Source organism: Nothoprocta perdicaria, unplaced genomic scaffold (assembly GCF_003342845.1).
Source record: "Nothoprocta perdicaria isolate Ctin4 unplaced genomic scaffold, notPer1 scaffold_12, whole genome shotgun sequence".
Taxonomy (NCBI): Eukaryota; Metazoa; Chordata; class Aves; order Tinamiformes; family Tinamidae; genus Nothoprocta; species Nothoprocta perdicaria.
In genome coordinates, this window is record NW_020454316.1 from 436915 (window position 1) to 460836 (window position 23922).

General features: G+C 51.7%; 1 protein-coding gene across 1 annotated transcript; it reads right to left on the bottom strand.

The window, feature by feature from the left end:
- Positions 1–336: 336 nt before the first annotated feature.
- On the bottom strand, positions 337–23828 carry USP31 (ubiquitin specific peptidase 31). The gene is made up of 16 exons (XM_026053935.1): positions 23622–23828; positions 15628–15765; positions 15063–15151; positions 13881–13973; positions 13216–13351; positions 12923–13067; positions 12174–12357; positions 11859–11970; positions 11151–11245; positions 10864–10941; positions 10154–10283; positions 9166–9285; positions 8180–8405; positions 7413–7571; positions 6569–6721; positions 337–5502 (listed from the first exon to the last, which is right to left on the bottom strand). Exons 1-16 carry the CDS (start codon positions 23811–23813, stop codon positions 3971–3973), a joined length of 3582 nt encoding a protein of 1193 aa, XP_025909720.1. The 5' UTR covers positions 23814–23828; the 3' UTR covers positions 337–3970.
- Positions 23829–23922: the final 94 nt, after the last annotated feature.

A 23922-nucleotide genomic window follows, 5' to 3' on the forward strand; every position in this document is an offset into this window, starting at 1 on the left:
ATGCTCCTACGTGCTGGCACGMGGCTGCACCGAGGAGCAGAGCCGGAGGCGACGCGGCGCCCCGCAGCCGCCCGGCAGCCTTGGACACGAAAGCGCAGGCCGTGGTTTTAGTAGGCGCTCGCACAGTTCCTACGGGCATGCATCGGGGACACAGCAAGAGAGCCGCCATGCAGGGCTGCCTTAGAGAAATGGTTGATCATGCTCCAGCTCTGGAAAGCAAACAGCTCCGCATCTAGAGACGACGAGGGCACACGCAGCGGGGTAAGAGTACTGTAATTAAGCTGCTCTCTGTCTAAAGCATCTGTTTTATTTAGCCATAGTTAGTAAGTCTGAAAGGGTTAACAGTTTGTACATCTGAAGTGAGACACGAGTTACCCATGACTGTAGGCACCAATTTGTCTACCAAACGTGATTAATACAAATAGAAGGTGCCTCATTAGTATATGCCATCGAAAATGTGCTTATAATTTGTATACTACAAACACTATTCAAAAAACACAGCCCAAAAAGGGTAAAAATAAATTGTTTTCGGTGACTCCAGTAGTAATCTAGCTCTGGAATGAAGGTGCTGCTTTCCTGCACCAAAAGGCTTATTCCAGGAAGAGGAACAAGTGCCAGACTAGAGATGTGGTTGTCTATGAGTCAAGAGTGGCCTGATGCACATGAATTTGAGCAAAGTCTATTAGAAATACATCATAAAAACTTTCCAAAGACCTGAAACAGCTCGCTCTGCACCTCCGTGCCCAGGACCGCTGCGGGCGCAGGGCTGCAATGCTGCCCAAGCCAAACCCCAGCTTCCAGCAAACACGGGCCCATCTCCCTCGCTAAACGGGCTTTGTGGCTGCTTCAGAAGAGCCGCAGGCTTCGCTGCCTCAACACTGACACCAGAGAGGTGCTGGTGTCCAGGACGTGCAGGATCTGGCACGAGGAAGGACCCCCAGAGCTCCCGCTCCATCACGTCACCTCCCTACAGCCAGGCCATGTAACAGACAGGAGCTCCTGCACAGCACAGGGCTAAGAAATAAGACCGCTGTAAAGRAAAGGAAAGACTGATGCTCCCCTTTCCCAAAGGGCTTTGCCGAGGGCCTGCGGGAAACCACGTTCGTTTACAGGGACATTTATCCTTCGCCACTGATGCGCCCAAGGCATTACAAGCATAGAGCCAAGCACAGCTGCTGGACCCACATCATTCAGCCCTCTCCTTTGCARGGAAATTCACAGACCACTGGAAACCTGAGATACGGGAAAGCGGAGGGCACAGAGGGGCAGCAATGACCTCCCACAATGGAACAGGCACAGACACGAGAACAGGGAGCATGCTTCCCAAGCACCAGGCAGTCGGGCTGTGCCCATCTCGCCTGGGATGTAGCTTGCATTCAGAAGGAGCTCCATGAGATGACAGACCACAGGAATGCAGAGGTCAGACCCGCTCCAACACCGGCACTGGCACCAGGAGTCCCGTCTTGTCTCGACATCAGCTCTATGGCCACTCACATCCCAACACAGACGGGACTGGCATTCGGCTCAAGTGTAAACTTGGACATGGCTTCAGATTTCCTTCAGCAAAAGCATGCAATACAGGGACAAAAACCACCTCAAAAACCATAAACCGCCTTCCAGTTTATACTATGTAAGACTTTTTCGGTGAATGAGATGAGAGGGAAATGTTATTTCATCAAAGTAACCTTTTGCAAACATCCCATGGTAAAAAGCATAGAAAACTACATTCTGTCTATTAAAAGATACCAACCAAGTCAGCAGTGGCTACCAGGATTACATTCTTTCTAGAAGAGTTGTTACAAGGGAAGAGTCAACACAGTGCAAGATCTTAATATAAATAAAGCATTAAACAAATATTTCAATATCAACATTTCAGGGAGTAATTTTAGTACAATGTGAAATAAATCCTATCTGCTCAATATAACAAAAATAATCCAAGAATATCCAAGTTATACTTTTAAGAAGTCAGTTACATAACCTTTGCTTTTTGTTGTTGCAGTAGATGAGAAGGAAACAATACATGGGGGAAGAAACACACTGAGGAGATGATCACATTTGGGTTTTGAAATACAGTCCAGGGCACATAGTCCAGCATATTGTAACAACATGCAAGCTACTGGCATTGCTTCTGGGTTGCATGAGAGCACTGAAAACACATACCCAGGCCAGAAGGGGGTTATTCTACACAGGGGCCYGCAGCTGCACATTGAACAGAGCCGTGGCACCCCAGTCCAGCTCAGCAGAGCCACGTGCCTCTCCTCCAAGGGGACGGCTGCACCCACAACACCCTCCTCCCAAACCTGCTGCAGATGCCAGGCGAGCTGGGGATGACGTGATCAAGGAGCAGCAGCGCACCCCAAAACCGAGCAATGCTTCCTGCAGGGTCCTCGACGTGCCATCGAGAGGAGATGGAAGAGACTAGCTGATAACCGCTTGTTTGGGAGCCATTTGTTACCGTGACAGAAAGGATTAAGAAATAAGGCTGTCCACGGGCTATGCCTTAAGAAGCTTAGCCAAATGAGGCTGTACGACAGGCAAGGATCTCATTCAGAAGAGAAGTGAGCACAGAGCACTGCCCAGCTGCTCTATGTTGGAAGCTACAAGACAGGTTGGTGATATTCATAACACACATGGTTATTAATAATGTAGTGCATTAATAAGAAAAGATTACACCTTTTAATCTACCTTTTAAAAGGACTATGTAAACAAAGATGGAACCAGATGTAGTGTTTGAACCCTGATACTGTCATCCAAACAGCAACCGAGATCAGTTTTGGTGAAGCACTGTGGTAGCTAGACCTCCCAGAACATGGGAAATACACATCAAGCAAAAGGCTGTGGCACTGCACTAGGGAATCGGAAAAACTGCTCCGCAGCATTTTGGTACAGCCCCTGCAACCTGCACGAAGAGGCTTGTTCAAAGCATGCTCAGAGAAGGCAGAGAAGACAAGACAACACTTGACTTATCTAAGCATTACTCCTATAGATAATAGATGCTATATTCACAGCTCTACAAATCTGAGCACATTAGAAAATGCTTCTTCTCAGGAGTTTAATGACAGAGGTCCTATCACCACCATTCTGGTGTGTGAGACAGCTGTCTCCTATGGTACTGTAACAATCTTCCACCTTGCACTTTCACAGATACTAGCAGGCAACCAGCTGGTACTTAGTGTAATACTTCAAAACGGGAGAAAGCAACCAGAGAGAGACAGGGTAGAGGTCATCTTAGGTATGGATAGAGTAAAACTCTTCACAGATACAGCAACAAAAAAATGCTACTCACTTTATAAACAAACTTTCCTCTGTTGGAATAAAAAAAAAGAAAAACACATAGAACAAACTTACAAACACATACGCGCATGGACACACAGGTACCTTTCTGGATCTGTCCATCCACTAATGCTAGTCCCTCCTATACTGGCTGAGTATATACCTGAGAAACAACATTAGTGTTGAGATATTGCCCTTTAAAAAGCTTGAAAAAAAATGGAGGGGAGCAGGGAAAGAGGGTTGAGAGAAAGCATAAAGAAGCAGCAGTCTCTCCTTTTCAGTTTCCTCAGCATCCTTCACAGCTCAGAACGAGGTCTTACACGAGTGTGGACACAGCCTGCTCAGAACAAGACCACAGGAACATCAGTTCACAGCTCTACAAAGCACACTAGTGCCAGTGTAACAGCGTTTCAAGATTTCAGACCTTGAATCTGAAGAAAGTTGTTGCATTTTCTATAAAGAGACTTCTGTACAAGTGCTATGGGACAGCTGCGTTCACGTTCAACGACTTCAGCTAGACTACTTGCATCAGTGCTAGCTGCCTGTGGCTATTTGGTTTGATGGCAGAATCAAAAGGCGCTTTAACAACTTGCAGTTAACTTCTCCTCAAAACATACATTAGGCACATGAACAAAAAACAAGAGCTCAGAATAAATTAGCTTCTCTGCAGAAGAAAAGACACCTGGATTGCAGCATCTCACTGAGGTTCCAGAGAAGGCCGTACAGACACCTGCATGCTGGAAGGTAATTTTTTCAGCGACTTCTCAGACTGCTTGCCACTGGAAGGAGACTGGACTGCAGGATCTAGCTGGGAAGACTTGGACTTGCGACTAGACAGCAGAGAATGTTTAGTGGATGTGGCATCTTTTGAGGCCAGCTTTTCTTTCGCAGTAACATTGGCATTGGTTTGAGAGGCTGGTGGGTTGACACCTTTCTCCGATTTGTCCTCCAGCACATTTTTGCTGGCTGGCTTGGAAGAGCTACCCGCTGTCTTTTTCGAGAGCATTGTCGTCTTCCCCAAGTCTGCTGACCTCCGCGTCTCCTTCTGCCTTAAGGCAGACTTAAAGAAAGACAGTCCTTTCTCTTCTGACTTGCTGTCTCTCTTCAAACCAGAACGCATACCAACATTAGGAGACCGCAGGTTGGCCATCGAGGAGCTCCGCACATGCTTGCTCTCTGCCGTCCTACTGTCACTCCTCGAGTGGCTGATTCGGGGGGAACTTGTTCTTGAACTGCTGGTAACACTCGTTTTATCTGACCCCAGGCTTATCTTGGAGCCCTCCCTGCTGAGGCTTCGGTCTGAAGTCCGACTCTTTGCAGTAGAAGAGCCCTTAGTCACTGACCCTGATGGGGTTTTCTTGGCAGCTATGGAGGATGCAGAACCTGACTTTTGTTTTTGTTGAGCAGATGGGACAGCCACCTCCTGGGCCCTGGTGCTGTGCTCCTTCTTAGCCTGACCTGGGGCAGGAGATCCATGTCGCCCACTGGCCCTAGAAGAGTCYGCCTTGCTCCTGGAACGGGAAGCCTTCTGGGAGCTCTTTAATGGAGGAGAGGAACGAGAGACTTTGGGCTCTTGAGTGGATAAGATCGTCCTTCCTTTCCTCAAATTCCTGTCCGGCTCAGAGGCTCCCTTGGAGCTGTGAGCCTTCTTGGGGGTGCCCTCTGCCTTTTCCAGAGCCAGCCCGGTGCTGCTGGGGGCTTTCACCTCTTTGACTGGAGAGCTGTCCACAGAATCACTCTGATCAACAAAGGCAATTTGATTGTTATTATCAAAGGGGTCCAAAGCAGGGTGATTCCTGTCCCCTTGCATGGAGCTTTTACCAAACCTGTCTAAAAGATCYGAGCTGGATGTCCTTGCTATGGGCTCTTCCCTGAAGGCTCCTTCCATGACAGCCAAGGGAGCTCTGCGAGCCGCCCTGTGCTCTCGCCGGCTGCCATCGCATGGTTCCAAGTAGCTGCTAGACAGATTCCTCAAGCTGCCAAAGCAAGAGGTGGAGACCTTGTCATCYGCAGCCTCCCCAATCTTCTCCAGGGTGGAGGCAGAGGAATGCACGGGGGAGTCTCCGGAGAAGCGCGACGGGGAGCTGGAGCGCAGCTGCAGCTTGGCCGACAGCGACCACGAGGGCCGGACACCGTTCTCACTCGCGGCCAGCGGGCTGGTGACGGACGATCTAGAGGACAAGCTCTGACGCTGGACGCTTCTTACAAACGGTCGAGTTGAAAATCCACCTGCGTGACAGGAAACTATTCTTAATGAAAGATATAAGATATAAGCCTGCAGTCTATTTGTCCTACCCGTCCCCAAATCCTGCTTCCCTGAAAAGGGCAGATGCGGTTCACCCATACCAGACTGTAGGTCTCATTTCTTCTTGCCTGCTGCACATTTCTGACATAAGAATTGCATAAGGAACTTCCACAAATTGTTCCTTGCACTGTGGTCACCCAAAAATCACTGTCTGAAAGCTATAACTGCAAATCCAGCTTATCTTTTCCTCCCTGAGGAGCAGGACACCAAACATGCTTTGGCACTGCACATATCCTTAAAAGTAGCAATGTGTTTATCAAATTCCTTGCCAGAAACATGATCATATTTATCTACATGAAAAACTATTTATCTGTCTGTTAAAGGCAAACTAGAGTTTTTACTTCTTGAAACAAAGTAATATATTTGTATGTAAAAGAAAGCACAACCGCAATATTTTAGAAAGCTGACTACAATGGTTGGATTTGACRTAATTGCAAGCACTAGTACAGGGCCAACTCCAAATTCAATTCAAGAAGCCCAGATTGTCCCTTTGAAGCTCAACATTTTCAAGAATTAAAGCACTGCATTAAAACCAGAAACCGAGTAGTTATTTTCACATACGAGCATATCAGCATATGGTCTCTGCTCCTCTCTTCCTGACAGCGACTGTCTACAGCGTGACAGCTCTCTACACCAGACAGCAGCAACGCGTCAGCCTCCCTGCAAAGGAGCTGCAGGGAAGTCAAAAATGGACCACTAAGAAAACAAGCTCTTGATGAYAGGTTTAGCTGATGGTATTTTCTTCCTCTGTAAAGCTCCTTAACATTTCTGCCCTGCTTTTCCTCACTCTTTGAAAACGGGAAAAAAAGGGACTGCCAGTGCCATAACCCATCTGCTCCTGGCGACAGAGCCTGCTGGCCCCATTTGCTACAACTGTCCCCTCTGAGCACCATGCAGCTATCCCAGCTATCCTTTTATCTTGTAAATGGAAGAGATCAGCGGCGTGGGAAGTGAGTTTTGCCCCGCCACGCACACCGCGTTGATACAGACCGTCGTCCTCGCTCCGTTCGCCGGTGAGCTCCACGGACTCGGAGAGCGAGGCCAGGGAGGTGCGGCGCGAGGAGGCCGCCGAGGCCACACTGGGCTGCTTGCTGCCGGGGAGGCGGCTCACCCAGTGCTCGCACAGCGACGAGCTCGTGGAGCCTGCAAGGAGCCACGCACACGCGTCAGGCCAGGAGCGCGAAGCTGAGGGACATCAACACCTGTGAGGCTGCACGGATAAAGGGGGCATCACACCGCACAGACCCCTGGCCTCTACAGCCACGGCATCCAGCTACTAACAAGAACAGATCTGTACTCTTTCAACAGTAACGATCAAAACCACAAGCAGTATTCATTCCAAAACGCTCCGCATCAAAAGGATCAGTGCAACACCACAGGCAGAGGATGGTATTTGAGCTGCCAAAAAAATGCAGTGCATGCTCTTCCCAATCACAAGTCACCAAGTCTGAGTCCGCCTCCCAGCGTATCCCATTGTCACAGTCAGCACATCCAGCTGCTGGTCGTTTTGCAGAGAACAACAGCAAAGCCAGTGGGAACACACTAGTCATTTTTATGCCAGTGGATTGAGGGAGGGAGCTCTGAGCAGAATTACATGTGGGAGCTTCTCACCTCTCCACAGCCTCTTTACCACAAACAGTCCCGAGCAGGAAAGCGTGGACAAGAGCTGCGGGAAGTTCCCTGCAGCCTCCAGTGCAGAGCAGAAAACTCAGACAAGCTCCACTGACTTCTGGGAGCAGGAGAGCAGGGGTCTAAGCAGAGCTGGGCAGAAACTCTGCAGATCTATGAAGCAGAGGCTATAACATGTTCTTTGACAAAGGCAACAGGGCTTTACCTGCCACAGAGCTGTTAGCAGACCATGATGGGATTGCTGTGCGTCTCTGGTAGAAAAGAATATATGCTGTCTGCTTGCAGACTTCATTTTCAGAAAGTTGCTGAACATCACTGTCATCAAAGCAGTACCACTGGCCATCAACTGAGTTTTTGCAATATGCTGAGAGAAAACACATTACTATTAGATTTCCTTCATTCTCGATCACCCCTAGTTTTGGTGTGCGGTAACTTAAATATAACCTTACCTGTTGTGATGGACTGGAAGTAGAGGAAAAAAAGGACTAGACTTAATTACGGCACATATCCTTCTCTAGTCTGACCAGCAGGAAGGAAGCTCGAGACTGCTAGACTACAATGAAGAGCTCACACTTCAGGATTTACTCTGCCTAGTTGAGCATTTTTGCTTAGAATATGCTCAAGATCACTGCTTTGAGTGGCCACTCAACAGATTCTCCATGCAATCACATAAGGCCAAGACTGTCACCGCAGCACTYGTGCTGAATGAGAAACAGGTCATATCAACATCCCTGGAATTCACATCTTTTTAGCGGTGAAAAGTGTCTGGTAGCACATTTGGGGTCAATTGTCCTTGTTCCATTTCTCAGTGAGCAGAGTGAACAAAATCACCCCTCCAGATTACATGAACTGACTCCTGTTAGTCAGGTAGGGTCCTTTTGTCAAAGAGAAGGAGCTATAAACACCCAGCAGCAAATAGCACTGCACCCTTTCTGAAAAAATCTACCACRCACAAATCTGCAGAATACTTGCCTGTATAGTGTCCCCCTTGCATGGTGCCATGGTGATTGCAAACAGCATACAGATCATAAATATAGTCCTCAGGATCCCTTCCGAGCCCATACGGCCGCCTCCATGGGGACCAGTGAGATGGCAAGCTCCAGCTGCTCTGGCTGCGTTTAACAACATGAGGAGTCATGTCCAGGCCACTCAGCGGGAATTTAACCATGTTTTGAAGTTTCATCCTTCGGTCTCCTTCCTGTATAAACAGAACTGCATGAGCAGCTATGGCAGATAAGGCACCATGCCTGAAAAGCAGGAAAGCACAGGGCAGAAGAGCTGCTTCTGAAGGAACGCTATAGTCAGGTCACTGACAAGTGGTTCTCCATCATCACACATAGGAAAGAGCAAAACTCCTAGGAAAAAGCTCCTACAACAGACACGAAAAGAACACACAAGAGCAGCTATCTAAACCAACTCCTGCAGGCAGCAGAAGCAGCTTATGGGCTGGGAGCAGCACAAGGCTGCCCACAGGTGTGGCAGAGCCCTGTCAGGGTCCAGCTTCAGGCTTAAGGAACAGCACTGGCTTCCACAGCTGCCCATGTCTCCAGTGATGGAGAGGGAGGCAAAGGCAAGTAAGCACACAGCACAGGTGATGCAGTTAAAGCACTTGGGTTGTGCAGCTTGAGTCTAGGCAACAGCAAACTCATCAAGGATGTCTGGTTATGAGCCACAAACAGGCAACAGCTGGAAGCTTATTTGGGAAAACTGTCACACCTGCTTGGCCTGCTTTCATATTCTTCCTTAGGCACMTGCTTTTGAGCRGGAGACACAATACAGGTCATATACAGATGCACCTGACCCAGGGCAGTCATTAAGACTCGAACCTGACTGTCCCTCTAGGCACCCTTCCAGCACCACATACTTTGAATTAAAGTAAAACTGCAACTCCTATTCAAAAGGCTTGTTTGAAGAGCAATTTTCAGAGTTCCTTAACCTCTCCCACCTTTCTTTCTTACCTGTCTAAACCTTTTGAGATGTACGATGAGAACATCGGGCAAGGTCCAGAGGCTCAGCGTGATGCTGCCCTGCTGCAGCTGCTTGCAGTGTGGGCAGCGCCAGGCATCATCCGGGGCAAGCTGCAAGGAAGAGGTGTTAGTGGGCATCAGTTTCCAAAGCACAACACTGCCGATGACTCAGTGCTGCTCTGCCACCGGGCTCCCTGCAGACACCACACGGACTCACACGCTCCATCTACCTCCAGCACTCAGTAAGCTCACTGGAAACTGGGTTACCAGTGACGCTTTTCAAATAGCTATAAGCCAGATGCCATAGGCCTTGTACAGGAGATACTTCCCACCGCATAACAGAACATAGTCAGTGCTGCTCTAGAGAAAAGCTATTTCCACCCTAAAAAAAATTCAATTCCTTAGAAAAAGGGGAGAAAGTAAACCATAGGCAATAAGCAGACAGTCTTATGAGCCCAAGAAATACACTCACAAGAAAACTTTCAGCAGCAAAAAAGAATCGCAAAAAAAACCCACATAAGTCGACTTGGAATTTGATGTTAGACACCTTGCTACCCTCTGCAAATTGTTTCTTTTAATCCCTATACCCCACTGTCCCAGAGAATGTCTGAAAAAAGACATTGCTGTTTCACAGAGGACACCGAAACAGAAGYATACTTATATTTATATATATAYACACATACACATGTGTACACTRTATATACATTATATATTTTGCTTTTATTTGTGTGTATGCCCGCACATGTGTACATACATGCATTTATATAAAAAAGTAGAGTCCACAGCTTTCTGCTCACTGCAGCAAGACTGTAAACAGGACTGACAAMCAGCTGCTAACTGTCAGGTTACACATTCAGTCCYTCATCCCAATGAATCGGTGTTTGCAGGACAGAGAGGCTACTCTGCTGAGGACACGATTTTGGGCAGCACAGGGACTAACTGAGCCTTCAGCCTCTTGGCTGCTCTGCATTCTTCCTACCTGTTCCTCTTTGGTGTAAAGTTGGAAACACTGAGATAAAGTGCAGGTCTGAGGTTGATGATGAAGCTCTCTCTGCTGGCGGACGCTTTCAGAGTCTGGAATATACTCATCTTCTGTATTCACAAACAAACTGTACCAGAGAGACAACACATTTACCAGCACAGCCACCCGCTCCACGTGTTGCTGGTTAGCAACACAGTAAAAGCAACACAGTAAAAACAATATTAGAAGTAAAAAAAAAACCAATATTAGCAGTTAAATCTTCAATTGGTCCCATCAGATGGGAGCCAGAGTTGACAGGCAATAGATTGCACTTGAGCAGCATAACTAAACACAAGCGGAAAAATAGTCAGAGTGAATTCCCACTGAACTACCGATCTGGATCGGGCAGAAAAAGTCCACTGCCTCCTACTTATTTCATATGAATATGACWTGCAGGGGAAGAGACCAAGAGGAAGGTGGGAAACCACAGCTGAAGCTCCTGCTCCATAATACAAAACCCAGAACAGGGAGAACAGGAGTCCAATTCAAAGGCAGCTTAGTTCACACAAGCCCAATCTGTCTTTAGAGGCAGTGGAACAGCCAAAACTGGAGATCTTCAAGGGTCTTTCGTTTGCTGCCCAGATCAACAACACACATTGTGCCAAGCTATTCACAAGCATTGCTCCCTTGCACTGAGCACAGGATAGGGCTTTCTACTCCATACTTACTAATCTTTAGTTTCTTTGTCCCATTCCACCACCAACTTCACATGAGCAGTTCCCCCCTGTCCACATGACTTCAATGCCCTGGAGAGAGGAGCAGATAGGAAGCTTGAAYATCTTTGAATCTGAAGTTTTTGTTACCTACATAGCTTTTTAGCACTTCACTCCTCCACTGCCACCCAGATCCAGTTTGATAAGGAATAAAGGAGCTCACAGAGCCAAAAACTGTGGCAAAGCCAGAGAAAAGTGCATTTGCTCATTGTTTTGCTCCTGGGAATGAAGGCCAGACTTACCTTTCCACTGTTGGGTGGCAGAGGGGGCGCTCCTCCTGAGGTAGCAAGTACGTTATGCCCACAACACTGACCACTCGCAAGCTGAATGGGCAAACCTGCAATGAAGACAAGTCAGATGAGTAACTCACACCCAGATCACATATATGCGTAAATTTGTTCTCTGCAGGGGCTAAAAAGGAGATTATCCTGGAGTTTGTGTTTGACAAAAAACTGCAAGAAGTTCTCACTATACTTGGTAACAATATACAKGAACCAAGCAGATCAAACAGATGTAGACAGCACTGAGGTTCTGTGTCCCAAAACCTCTCCACAGCGAGTGGACAAGACACTCACATCTTCACTCCTCCACTCCCTGCTGGGGCTCTCATCAGAAACGTGAAAATACCACTGAACAAACATGTCAACTTTCACTGCGGCAAGAAGCACTTGCTGGATTATTTCAGGCACACAGAAGATCACTATTTCTCAAATAATTCCTTGGGGGGAGAAAGGAAAAGAAGCCTGTAGTTTCTTCACCCGATCWGTGTGAAGAAACCTGCACCATTCTTCAAAGAGCAAGCAAAAGCATCGAAGAGGCTGATTTGGGCAGCATTGCTCAAAGAAATACTGGGAGGGAAGCAGTGCAGTATGTGAAACTTTTTAACCAATCCCAGTAACTTCTGAATTGCATCATTTGAAGCCTCAAAGCAGACAAATCATTTGCCTCACCTGCATACAGGCTGTAGGCCGCAGGAAATACTGCATCTTCTCCAAAATTTCCTTCTGCAGAATATCCCAAGCAATTGTTTTTTCCAAATGCAGTACAAAGGGCAAACCAAACCTGCAAAAAGAAGTGGTATTTGAGGAAGGAATGTAAGAGTTATTTGCTTCAGTAATCAGACCTTCAAAACACACTGAGGGTATGCAAGCTGGGAAGGGATTCTGTGGTCTCTTTGTATCCTCTTTTCACTAGGTGACGAATAAATCCAGGTCAWTTAATGAAGCAGCCAGAACAACAAATGTAACCGTGAAGCTGCCAGTCACCTTCTGCTCTGCTGTCCAGTGCATGCTCTGTTACACACCAGCAACACAATCTTATCATTTGCTGCTTGTCTAGCAGAGGACTGTTCCAGTTTTCCAGAGTTTGCTGTTCCTTGTGAGTAAGATATTGTTCGAGATTGCTCAGTGCCATATTTCAAGTTATTCAGGTTATTGTTTAAATGTATTCCTGAAAAATAAGGAGAAAGGAAATATTTTATGCTTTATTATTTGCCACTAGYGTCCTGTTGCCTCCAGGAACATCGTCACTCCCTCACTACCCCAAGAAACATTCCTTTAACCTCACAGCAGGTTAGCATCAAATCAAGGCTGACTGAATAATATATATCTTTTTAAAGACCCAGACTTCAAAAAGCAGTTACTTCTCACAGTGATTTTTTTTGTATAGAAAAAAATTAAAAACGCTCATCTCGTATTTCACAGCAATTTGTAGAGGTACTCATGGCTTGTCTGGATACAGGAAAAGCTACTAGGTAGGTAGAAGCTAGGTAGAAACAAGCCTAAACCTACCTAAGCCTACCTAAACAAGCTAGGTAGAAGCTTGTTTGTACCTTTAATAATAAAAATCAGTCTTGGTTTATCTTCCCTCTACCCCGCTCCAAACACCTCTGGGCACCGTGAGCCTCTGCCACAYGGTGCTTCCATCAGAGCCGGCAAGGCCGGCAGCCTCTTCCAAAGGAGGACCCCCTCATTCAGCCACCTCGTGTGGGCACTAAGTGGAATTATCCACTCACCTCTCTGACTAAGGATCCCTTCAGGCCTGAATATCTCTGGGGTCTCGAAGGCAAAGATGCAGTCGCTTTCATGGATGGTGTCCAGGTCATCAGTGTCACAGAAGGAACGATGGAAGCCATCGTAGTACATCTCGGTCAGCACGATCTGGAGTTCAAGGGGGAAAAGAACAGCCTGAATCCCTAACACCCCACTTCCTCCTCTCCACTGTGGAGGCACTTGCATTTTCCGCACATCAGCTGAAGGCTTCGAGCTCCTCCTAAGGAAGGGCCCTGGGGCGAGAGGTGCCCATTACCTGCTCCGTGGGTATCTTGGTCTCGGCGGAGACGGCCTCGCGCAGCCTGTGCACGGTTCCCACGATGGGCACGGCCACGCCGATGCGCATGCAGTGCGAGCACTTGCCCTGGTAGACCACAGTGACGTAGAGAGGCCTGCGGGGAGCACGGGGAGGCGCTGGGCTCAGCCTCTCTGCGAGCCCCACGGAGCCTGCCTGGCCTAAAGCAGCGGGCAGGCCCATTCCAGTGTGATTGCCCCTTCCAAACTATTTTAATCTGGTTATTAATTCACTTCAGGCCACGGTAACTTCCTGGCTGGATCTGCCTGGTTCATGACTKAAGGGCCCTAATGAGCAATCTAGAATCAACATGGAATTACTTCAGCCTCAGACAACTACATCTGATTTTGAAAGATTTTTTTTCCTACATGGACTGGTGAAATTGTCCCTTGTTCCTGCAGACAGCCTTCTCAAACCCCTGAGATTAAAAATAAAGCTCTGTTACAAGGCAATCAATTTTCCAACATGGATCACACAGTGCAGCTTAGGACACTGTGGGCAGCCCAGGCTCAGCTGCTCCAGGCTGCGGCTCCAAACTCAGCTCTGGCTCCAACAGCACTGAACTGCACAAYGCCATCCATGTGGGAAAGGGCCTACACGGTCACGTCAGACACGGAGCTACGTACCGCGTATGAGGCAACGGGATCGGCAGAGAGATGCAGAGGAAAGGGTCGAAGGTGTTGCTCTGCTTCTGGCAATGAGGGCACGTCAGAGACGATCTAGTACAGATATTGAGAGCAGAAGTTAACCATTCCAGCCAAAATGATGGGTAAGTGAGCAAAACAGACAGAAAAAAAACACGTTTGCTTCCCAACTCAGCTGCTTCTTCCTGCCTGCGCTCTCAACACCAAGCAGCTCTGCACGAAGGGCTCCTCATTTCTAGACCCCTTTTCAGCTAAGCAGTCCCAGGGTTCATTACAGGGCATGCCGGAAAAGGCTGTGCTTCAGACACTGCATTTGGCTTCCAATAAGAGTCTCTGCAAAATTAATAATTTGCCAGTATCAGTTCCAGCATGAAAGACCTGCAGGGCTGGTCTCCGTCTCAGGGGAGGCGAAGGGCGAGGTGGCAGCCACAACCACAGGTCTATAGCTCTCCCTTGGAGAGGGAGGAACGGAAACACACACAACCTGCATCCAGAATCAGCTGGCACCTTGCACTGGCTTGATGGTTTATGCCAGACTTAAGGTTTCTCCTTTGGCAAAGGAAACCTTGGCAAACACTGGGGAGACTGCCTAGTAATTGAGCTTCCTATAGCAGGGCAGACAATCCATCAAGGAATACTGAAATTAGGTGTTTTCTTCCTAGTAGGTCTGAAATCAGAAAAGCCACTTCCCATAAACAGTAGGAACACTTGGGAAGCAGTGAAGGACTCAAGTCAATTTTCAATGTGCCAAATAACAAGAACTTGCAATTCCCAAGGCCACAGCAGCCATCAGGCAAGGCCAGCCCTGGTGGAGTCCAAGTCCTGCCCCTGAAGAGCCCTGCTGAGCACTGAGCAGTCCTCAACCTTTCTTCCATTAAACACAGACTTGCCCCAGGGGCTTTCAGGATGTGCCAGGGCAGATAAATGGCACATGCTTTGGATTTTTCTTGAATATATCAATCTGAAACAGCAAAACTCACTCCCTTCTGGCCCAACATTTTAGTCCAGACTTCTTTCTGCAGAAATTTAGAAAGAGGTGATAAGACAACGACACCAGCCTTACCTCTACTGGTAACTGCTGGGGTATTAGAAGATGCAGCCACTGCACTGGTGACACTCACCAGCCCCGCGAGGCAGCACCACACTGKGGCCACCAGGACATACCTGTACTGGGCTTGGAAGAGCTCCTGCACAAAGGTGCTACTGATAGGAAAGGCTGGTCCCTCAAGCAGCACATCATCCTCCAGCGGTGGCTAAAATAAAAGAATAAAGCCCAAATATTTAGATGCACCCAAATGTATAGATGTAAAACAGCAGATGGCTGCGCTACTGTCAGTCAAATTTGCATCCTCTTTGACCAAAACCACCAGAAAACATCCCMAGATGTATAACTAACAGGTGCCCTCTGCTCTTGTAGGAGGTTCTGCAGGAACGTGATGCAGCCAGGGCAACCCAGGGCAAACCTCTCATAGGAGTTGACAGGTCTGGCCACCCCGCCACGGCTCCCAGCTCACGGAGCTGTGCAGGACCGTTCCCGAGCCGCCACCGCGGGAATCGCCTGCTGGGCGCTGCTTCACCCAGCTACATTCACAGGGCTAGAAAGGCTTCCAGCCCCGGGTGTCCCACCCAAACTGCCACGGCTGAGACGCCAAYGCGGAGATGTAACTTGCCCGGCAGCCGTGTGCAGGAACATTGCTAGCCTCCGCCGGCGCAGGGCTGAACCGCCTACCTTCAGAGGCGGCGTGCCGCTGTTCTTCACCACGTTGTTCAGATCCTCGTGAACTCTGTCCAGCAGCCAAAGCAGGAACTCCTGCGCGTCGTGCTGGGCATTCCCCCGGTACTGCATGGCATTCTTTGACACGATATTCTGCAGAGCAACAACGGAGGGCATCAGCAGAAGCACAAGACTGGAGCTCGGCCCAAGCTTTTAGCCAGATCCGCACAACTAACAGGCGCCCAGACACGAGSTTTCAGCAGCGCCCAGATCAGGTGCCACACTGACCCAGTGCGCGCGGCGAGRACGGGGACAGCAGCGCAGGCCGGGCCCCTGCACAGCTCAAAGCCGCCTGTTCCCAGGCGGAACCCAGCTCCCAGAGGAGCTGCCGCCTGTTCCCAACCCCTGCTCCAGGTGCTGCCCCAGGCCCAGCTGCCACCAGGGGCCCGGCCTGGCAGGGACGACCTGCAAGCACCAGCCTGAGCCCCAGCTTAAGCCACACGTGCCAGGGCCAAGCTCCAAGGCACCCAGATTTCCACACGCTCAAAGCGAGTCCTCCCAGTGCCACCTTTTGTCTCGAGCACCACCCCGTGCAAGGCGGTTCCRAGCGCTCCGGGCTCCCGTTCCTGGCTCCGGTGCTGGGGGGGAGCTCCCTGAAGCCAGGGAGGAAAGGACAGGGTACAGGCCCAGCAAGGAGCAGCAGCCGCCCCGGCCGCAGCAGGGAGGGCTGGCGGTCATGGGTGCAATGCACATGACTTTGGCAGGGCCCTGGACTAGTTTGCACCTGGACTTCCAGAGGGGCATCCTTGGATGCAGCAGCAGGCCCAGGGCCGCGCTGGCCCTTGTCCTTCCCCTGCACATGGATGGGGTGCTCTGGAAGCCCACGGGCTGGTGGGGGGCACTGCCTCCGTGCGGACCCTGTGCAGCCCCAGCACCCTCTGCTAGTGCCCAGCCCCAGCAGGAGCCTCCTCCGTTCCGGCGCTGATCCCACGCGGGGCGGCCGCGGTGCCGGCCCCAGCGGCAGAGCCCTGGGCACAACACGTCCATCTGCGCCATGAGCTCCCGCACAGAACCCGGGACGAGGAGCCGGGAGGAGCGGGCRCAAAGTGCCCGGCCGGCAGCAGGGCGGCGTGCGGGGCCGGCGCCTCGCTGCTCTAATCASATGTGCAACGGATTTGAGACGAGGCCGCGCTGCTCGCTTTATCCCTGCAGGAAACGGGGTCACCCGAGGGGGGAAGACACACAGGGACTGATAAACATCTACTCTCTATCCTCCGCAATCTGCCCACCTGCCTCGAGGCAGAGAAAACAGAAATAATCGGCTCTTGTTACAGCTTTGCAAGCCCCACTGACAAGAGCTTTATGGCCTCGCCTGCACAAGGGCCAGCACGTGCTGGTGGCCAAAACGCAGAGGRGCACCAGATCCCTGAAAAGCCACCCAAACCCCTCCCTCGTTGTGAGGGCACACGAGGAATCGAGGCTTCTGTTGCTGAAATCTCGAGGAACGTGCAGGGCRGTTTAGCCTCCTGCTTGCACGGCTCACGGCTGTGTCCCCTCGCGGGGGCTGCTGCCCCGCGCGTAGCGGGGCCAAACGCGCTCGGGCCCAGCAGAGCGCCCTGTCCCATGCAGCGGCCCCCGAAGCTCCTTCCTCAAGTGCATCCACAGCTGCAGTGAGCGGCGCTTCCAGCCCCTTCCTCAGCACAGCCTCCTGCGAGGGTAGGGAGACGGAGCAGGACGTGCCCTTGGCTGCGTGAGGACACGTAGACAGGCCACCAAGAGCCTCGCCAACGAGCGATGTCCCTGCAAGGAGGCGCAGGATCCCAGCTTTGCATCCATCCGCACACAGATCCAGCCCTAATGCAAACCCTCCACAAACGAGACCCCTTTACCCACGAGGCACAGCTGGACAAGGCTGCACCATCGCACCCACCAGCCCCGAAAGTTCACTAACCACACAGGCACGGCGCTAAGCACCAGCCAGGACCCAAAGTRAAATCAGCGGCCTCTCCTTCACCGCTGTTATTCTCTAGACCACAAAGACAACCAAGCAGCAACGGCAGCCTGCTCTTTTCCAGCCTGTCTCTGTCAGGAAACAGCTGTGGGAAGGGTTCGTGCAGGAGCGGATGGAGGCAGTGCACRTGCGGGGGGGAAAGGAGGGCTGCTCTGCACCTTCATTGAGCACCGGGACGCTAGCACAAGGCTGTTGTTGTTTTAATGTCACAGACATAACCCTGCGTTTGGCAGGCATCTCTAAGGGCACTTATCTAGAGGAGTCCTTCCGCTTGCACACCAAAGCGCAGCATCCTTCTTCCGCGAAGGAGGAATCTCCTCTGGGTAAGGAGCTGCCTGGGGAACAGCGCAGTCCAGACCTTCCCCAAGCTGGGGACAAGGACCCGGCACTCGGCAGCCCCGCTCYGGCAACGGGAACCCCAACAGCACCAACCAGGGGCCCCTTACGGGCTGGGACAGGCTGCCAGCCACTCCATGCAGCCTCCAGCGACCGCGACCCTCGGTGCCTCTGCCGCAGGACACCGGGGACGGAGCGGGGGGCTCCGCGCCAGGGCCCTCTGCGAGGCAGGAAGCAGGGAGGAAGGCAGCAGGACAGGAGCGGGTGCTGGACAGGGCTTGGGAAGCCTGCAAACAGGAAGGAATAAAATTAAAGCAGAAAAGGGCAAGAACACCAGAGCGTGGACGGCCTAACAGTCTCCTAATCAATACAACACCAGRCTCTGTTACCTTTTCTCCCCTCAGCAGAAGTCTAACTGAGAAGTCACAGAGAAAGGGCAAGTAAAATAACTGGAAATAGTGGAATTCGTGTAAAGGGGCTCAACGCTCACAAACAGCCRCCAGCGGAGCAGCCTCCTGCTGAGCCTGGGTGGGAAGGACCCACCTTGAAGCAGCTTCCAGCTGCCGGGAAGCAGGAGACAAACACTGCCCCTTCGGAGGCAGGAGCAGGAGAGCAGCCCTCAGCGCCGCGAGCAGCTCGCACACATCAGCCCGCGGCAGCCCCTCGCAGAGCGCCGGTCCTGCGCTTCGGAAGGAGCAAGCAACACAGGSTATTTCTGACAGCCCCACGTCTCCTGCTGCAAGGCTTTCCAAGCCAACACTGCCAGACTGTTTTTTCCGAAGGAAATCAAAGACCATATTTATTTCACTAAGTTCCGAGCTCTCCCTGAATGAGAGCAGGAGCACATATCCTTATCAAAGGAAGCTTGCTTTTCTTTAAAGAAATCCCACAGCAGCCCTCACATTCTCAGAGCTATCTGCCTGTTGCAGGCAGGGAGGGTGGTGCAGCGCCCGGACTCTGCAATGCAACACGTTTCTGCCCCCAGCGTTGTGCAGGGCTGCATCCCTGGGCCAAAAATCAGCAACGTTGAGTCTCTGCCTCACACCAGCGCCATGCAAGGATTCAACAACCGCCTCGCACCAGCGCCAACACCACGCACGGTCACAACAACCGCCTCGCACCAGCACCACGCACAGTGCAAGGGCCCAATAACCACCTCACACCAGCACCACGTGTCCCCAAATGGCCGCACTGGAGCATCCAGGCGAGCAGCCACCCCAGCGCTGGCGCACAGCCGGTCCAGCACAGCGGGTSCAGCAGCAGCGCTGGGCACCTGCCCCCTTTTACATCACGTCCTACAGCGACACAAAAGCATGGGATGTAACGGGCGGATGCTCCCGCTCTCTGCAGAAACAACCAAGGAACGAGCAGCTGGCACCGGACAGAGCCAAAGCCGGTGGCTGCTGGACTCGGAGAGCCCCTAACTAAAGGGCAGCCACTCGAGCCCAACCACGTCCACCAGCCGGGCCGGGAGCTCCAGTGAGCGAAAGGCTCCCGGCCGAGATGAGAACAAGAGACTGAGACACTGCCATTTAATCTGCAATAAGGTAGAGGATAAATAATGACCAAGTCAATAAATAATGATCAAGTCAATACTTTGCAGGAATCGCTTTTAATTCAAAAGTTATTTATTAATTCAGGAAAAAATGACCACCGCAGCTTGCAAACTGCTTGCCCCAACAGCAGTATTTACACTAGAAGTGTTTACAAAACATGCATACCTTGAAATCTTAAATTTTAGGCATAAGCGGGAGTAAATATTACTCATAACAAGCAGAAAAACCAGAAGCAGCAGAGTTACCCAGCGGAGTTACCCTGCGCTGCTGACAGGGATGCACTGACTGGGATTATCAGAATCAGCTGTGACCCCAATCAAGTTCACGTGGTTTCGCTGTTTGCTGCACACACTCCAGCTCACAGAAACGCTGTTGTCTTCACCCCACAGCCATGAGCGCAGCAGCTGCAGCACATAAACAGTCCTGACAAACACCACCACGCTGGGCGTTCAACTGGCTTTAGCTCTAAAGAAAGTCTCAGAATAGAAGGAAGCCTCATCACTCGGAAGATCAAAACTTGGGGAAAGACAGGGGTTGGGATAAGGTTGTACACATGAGTTTTTCAAACTTGGTTTAAATGAAATCCCTCTCACTTAAGACTCTTTCAGCAGCTTTAAATATCTAAAACTGATTGCCCATTGCAGAGAACATCCTCTGATATCTGCGTTATCTGACACTCGGCATCTCCACAGGGAAAGAGGGACGGTGCCCCRGCAAAGAGGCGGCTCCCGGCTGCACAATGGGGGTTTGTGCTGCTGTCACAAGGGGCCGGGGAAGCAGAGCGGCGGCATCGCGCTCGCTGCGAAAGCCGCTCTGTTCCTGCAGCCAAACGGGGCCCTGGGCGAGCACGAGAAGCCAGGAGCCCCAGAAGCCGCCCGGAGCGGGGGACATGGGGACAGCGCTGCCGCTGCCTCCCCAGAGGCAACCCAGGGCTTCCCCAGAGCGATCCGCACAGCCTCAACCAGGCCCCTTCCCGATCCCCCATCTCCTCCTCCCAGCACACAGCCCTGCAAGCCCCTTCCCACCCTGGGATGCTGGTGATGGCCACGCTCCTTCCTCCCGCCACACGACACACGTGTGCGGCAAACACCTGGGCTACAGGGAGAAACCGAAGGGTACGGGGAGCTGACAGGGCACCGACCRCGGGCAGGGAGCAAACGCGTCCCCAGGGGCCCTGCCTGGCGGCAGGGAGGAATCTCCCTGGGGACCTGAGGCCTCTGCACCCACAGCACGTGCCCGCGGGAACAGGGACGGCCACGCTCACACCCCAGACACAGGAGCAGGGTGAGAAAAAGGGACTTCAAGGGGACGCCAAGACACGTGGCGCTCACACGCAGAGCTGGGATCTGCAAAGCAGGAGCTACAGACCCCGGGACACACCAGACCTTGTGTTTGGGGCACATCCCACCCAAGGCCATGACCCTCTTTCCAGCCGGGAGAACGTTTCGCTGCTCCCCACTACAAGCCAGCTCTTGCAAGGCTGCTTCGCAGCCCTCYGACTGCAGGACAAACCGTTTCACACAAGCCACTTGCTTTAATTGGACTTCTCTCATTCATAGCAGCAGGACTACGTGACTCATGAACCGTGGGCTGGATCATTTCTTGAAGACCAGCCTGAAAGAGGAGAAACACTCAAACACTACCCAGACTAAAACAACTCAGGGCAAAGAGCCTCTAGGAACTTGCCCAGTCCAAGGTCCCCGMGTCCGCAAGGACTTGGATGGGCCACCTCTCATAAGGGACTTCCTCTGCCCCAGAAAAGCCTTCAGGAACTGGATCAGCAAGAGGACGGGGGGCATCTTTTACCTTCAAATATATCCAGCACCTGTACAGAAGCCTCTTCCTTCAAAGGGAGGATCAGGAACTGTCTTTACCCAACTATATYTAGTGCCAAAAAAATAAAACCAGCCAACCCATGGACTTCCCAGCATGGTGGCCAAGAAGATTGTCAAGTATCAAACATAACTGGCAAGTTGGACGGAAAGCACAAAACCGCTTTCCTCAAAACACTTTTCACTGCTGGTAAAACTAAAGCAGAGCAGCAGTACGGCTGCATGTTCCCTGGCTCCTGGAAGGAGCTAGCAGGACTTTCCTTGCTTTGCGGGGAACAGGGAGCTTCCAGGCGGGAAATGCCAATCCTCGCCTTTCTCAAATACAACCTTAGTGCTTATACCTTTAAGTTAACTGTGCAAATTTACCGGTGAAGATTATTTTAATTAAGAACCGTGGGTTTAATAGCAGGTTCATGCTACCTAACTGCCTTCAAAGCCATTCATTTGCCATTAAAAGTAATTGAGCCTTGTAAGCAAACAGCTGAGTACTTGACATAATGATAAAGTCATTCAGAATGAGATATGGGCCCGTTAATACCAGGCAGCTATGAACAGGACCTACTTGGACAGGATCCCCCCCAGTAAGATGCCTTCTAAAAAGTACCTCCAGGACTTGACAGGTAGCAGATTGATGAGCTCCAGAGCCATCAACAAGGCGCAGGAAAACACTTGCTCCCGGCCAGCGGGGCTGGGAACAAGCTCAGGAAGCTCTGCTACCAAAACGGCCTGGAACACGGCCCTAATCGTCACAAATCCCTTCTCTTCCTGCCGCTCTTACCTGAGCACCTTGACTTCTGCCTTCGGAAACAGTATTTCTTGGCTGGTTCTGCTTTCCCTTTATCAGGTGCAGCTGTAGAAGATAATCCCACTCTCAACCTTTCATTTCTTTTTTCCCCAAATAAACCATCATAACTGTAACACTTACTACAAGTTCAGGACATAACTACAGATTCAGGACATAAATAACCAGCAAAAGTTGCATTTGGAAATCTACCGAAATCCAGCARCCAAAAAGCTGGGACCAGCTCGCACGGATGCCGTGGAAGAGGCTCCGAAGGGCTGGTGTGGCCGGAGAGGCTCTGTCCTCAACAAGGGCGGGAGACGCGAGCCGACCGTAACGCGGCGCCAACACAGCCCCTCGCAGGGCCTTCCAGAGAGCACAGCAGCCGCGGACAGCCCTCTGCCATGSGCTGCACAACGTCCCCGCCGTGCGGAGCGCAGCACACGGGACCCGCGGCCTTCACCTCGCAGCCAGGAGCAGCAGGAACTTGGGAACTCGCAGCAGAGCAGAGCCAGGAGCACAGTCCGCATCCGTGCAGCCCCCTTCAGCTCCTTCCGTAAGGAGAGCCAATGGCTTCACGTACCAGGGATAAATGTTAAATTTGATTATTAAAAAAAAAAAAAAAAAAAAAAAAAATCAGTGTTCCTGCTCCTTTGAGAAGCAGTGTAGGCCTGGAGGGTTTTTTAAATTATCCCACCAGCCCATCCAAAAGTGTTCTAGCATGTTTTCCAAAACTCCAGGTGCAAAGTTCCTGCCTCCACGACAAGATTCCTGCAGGAAGCCGTACGGTCAGCGCAAGGACTGTGCCAGGGCTGTCCAGGCATGCAGGGAGGCAGCTGGGGAGGAAAAGCCTGTCCCAACAGGACGGCATTAGGGACGTTCATGCAGCAGAACATGACCACGCTAGGGCAGAGCTGGAGGAGGGCAGAAGGCTACGATCGCTCCCTCCTGCATGTTATCCACAGCCATTAGAGGCACGGGCTGAATTTAAACAAAACCCAGACACACACTCTTATCCAGAGACTGTCCTCCTCTGATGCACACAGAGCCACAACCCTGGGAACTTAAAACTAATTCTTGTTGCCTTTCCTTAACGCCCCATGACAAGGGTATCAAACAGCAAGATGGGAACGTCCACTTTGCAAGATGGGACAAGGGCAGCAGATTCGTTACTGGCAGTGAGTGGGACCCGGTGAACCAGAACTGGGGCAGGCCGGGGGCAGAGCCTGGCTCCCGCACAGGCAACACCTCGACTGACACTCTGAGCACTGACAGTCACCGAAGCAGACACTCGCCTTCGGGCGTGAGTTTCTGCCTTTCTTTCAGGGGGTACTGGGACGCTGGAAGGGCGCTTGGCAGAGCCGAGCGCAGCAGCCTGRGCTAGAGGGGCGCTTCCCGTGCCGGGGACACGCGCTGCCCCCGCGGGGCCGCTGCCCCGGGCGCAGAGGGGCCGCGGAGCCCCGCGGGGCCGCCCCGTCCCGCGCGGGGCTCACCTTGAAGTCGCGGCTGTGCTGCGGGGTGTACTCGAGCGTCCAGAGCGCGCGCAGCAGCTGCGCCAGCTGCTCCGTGACCTCGGCGGGCGGCGCGGCGCCGGGCGCGGCCGCTCCAGCGCCGCGGAACTGCTCCAGCGCCAGGTACTCGGCGAAGAGCTCCGTGTTGCTGAGGCACTGCAGGATGGCGTTCATGAAGCACGTGTTGCCGTGGTTGCGCAGCCCCGCCACGCCGGGCACGGGCTCGGCGCCGCCCGGCGCCGCCTCGCGCTCCGCGTCGCCCTGCGGCCTGCTCGGCCTCCTC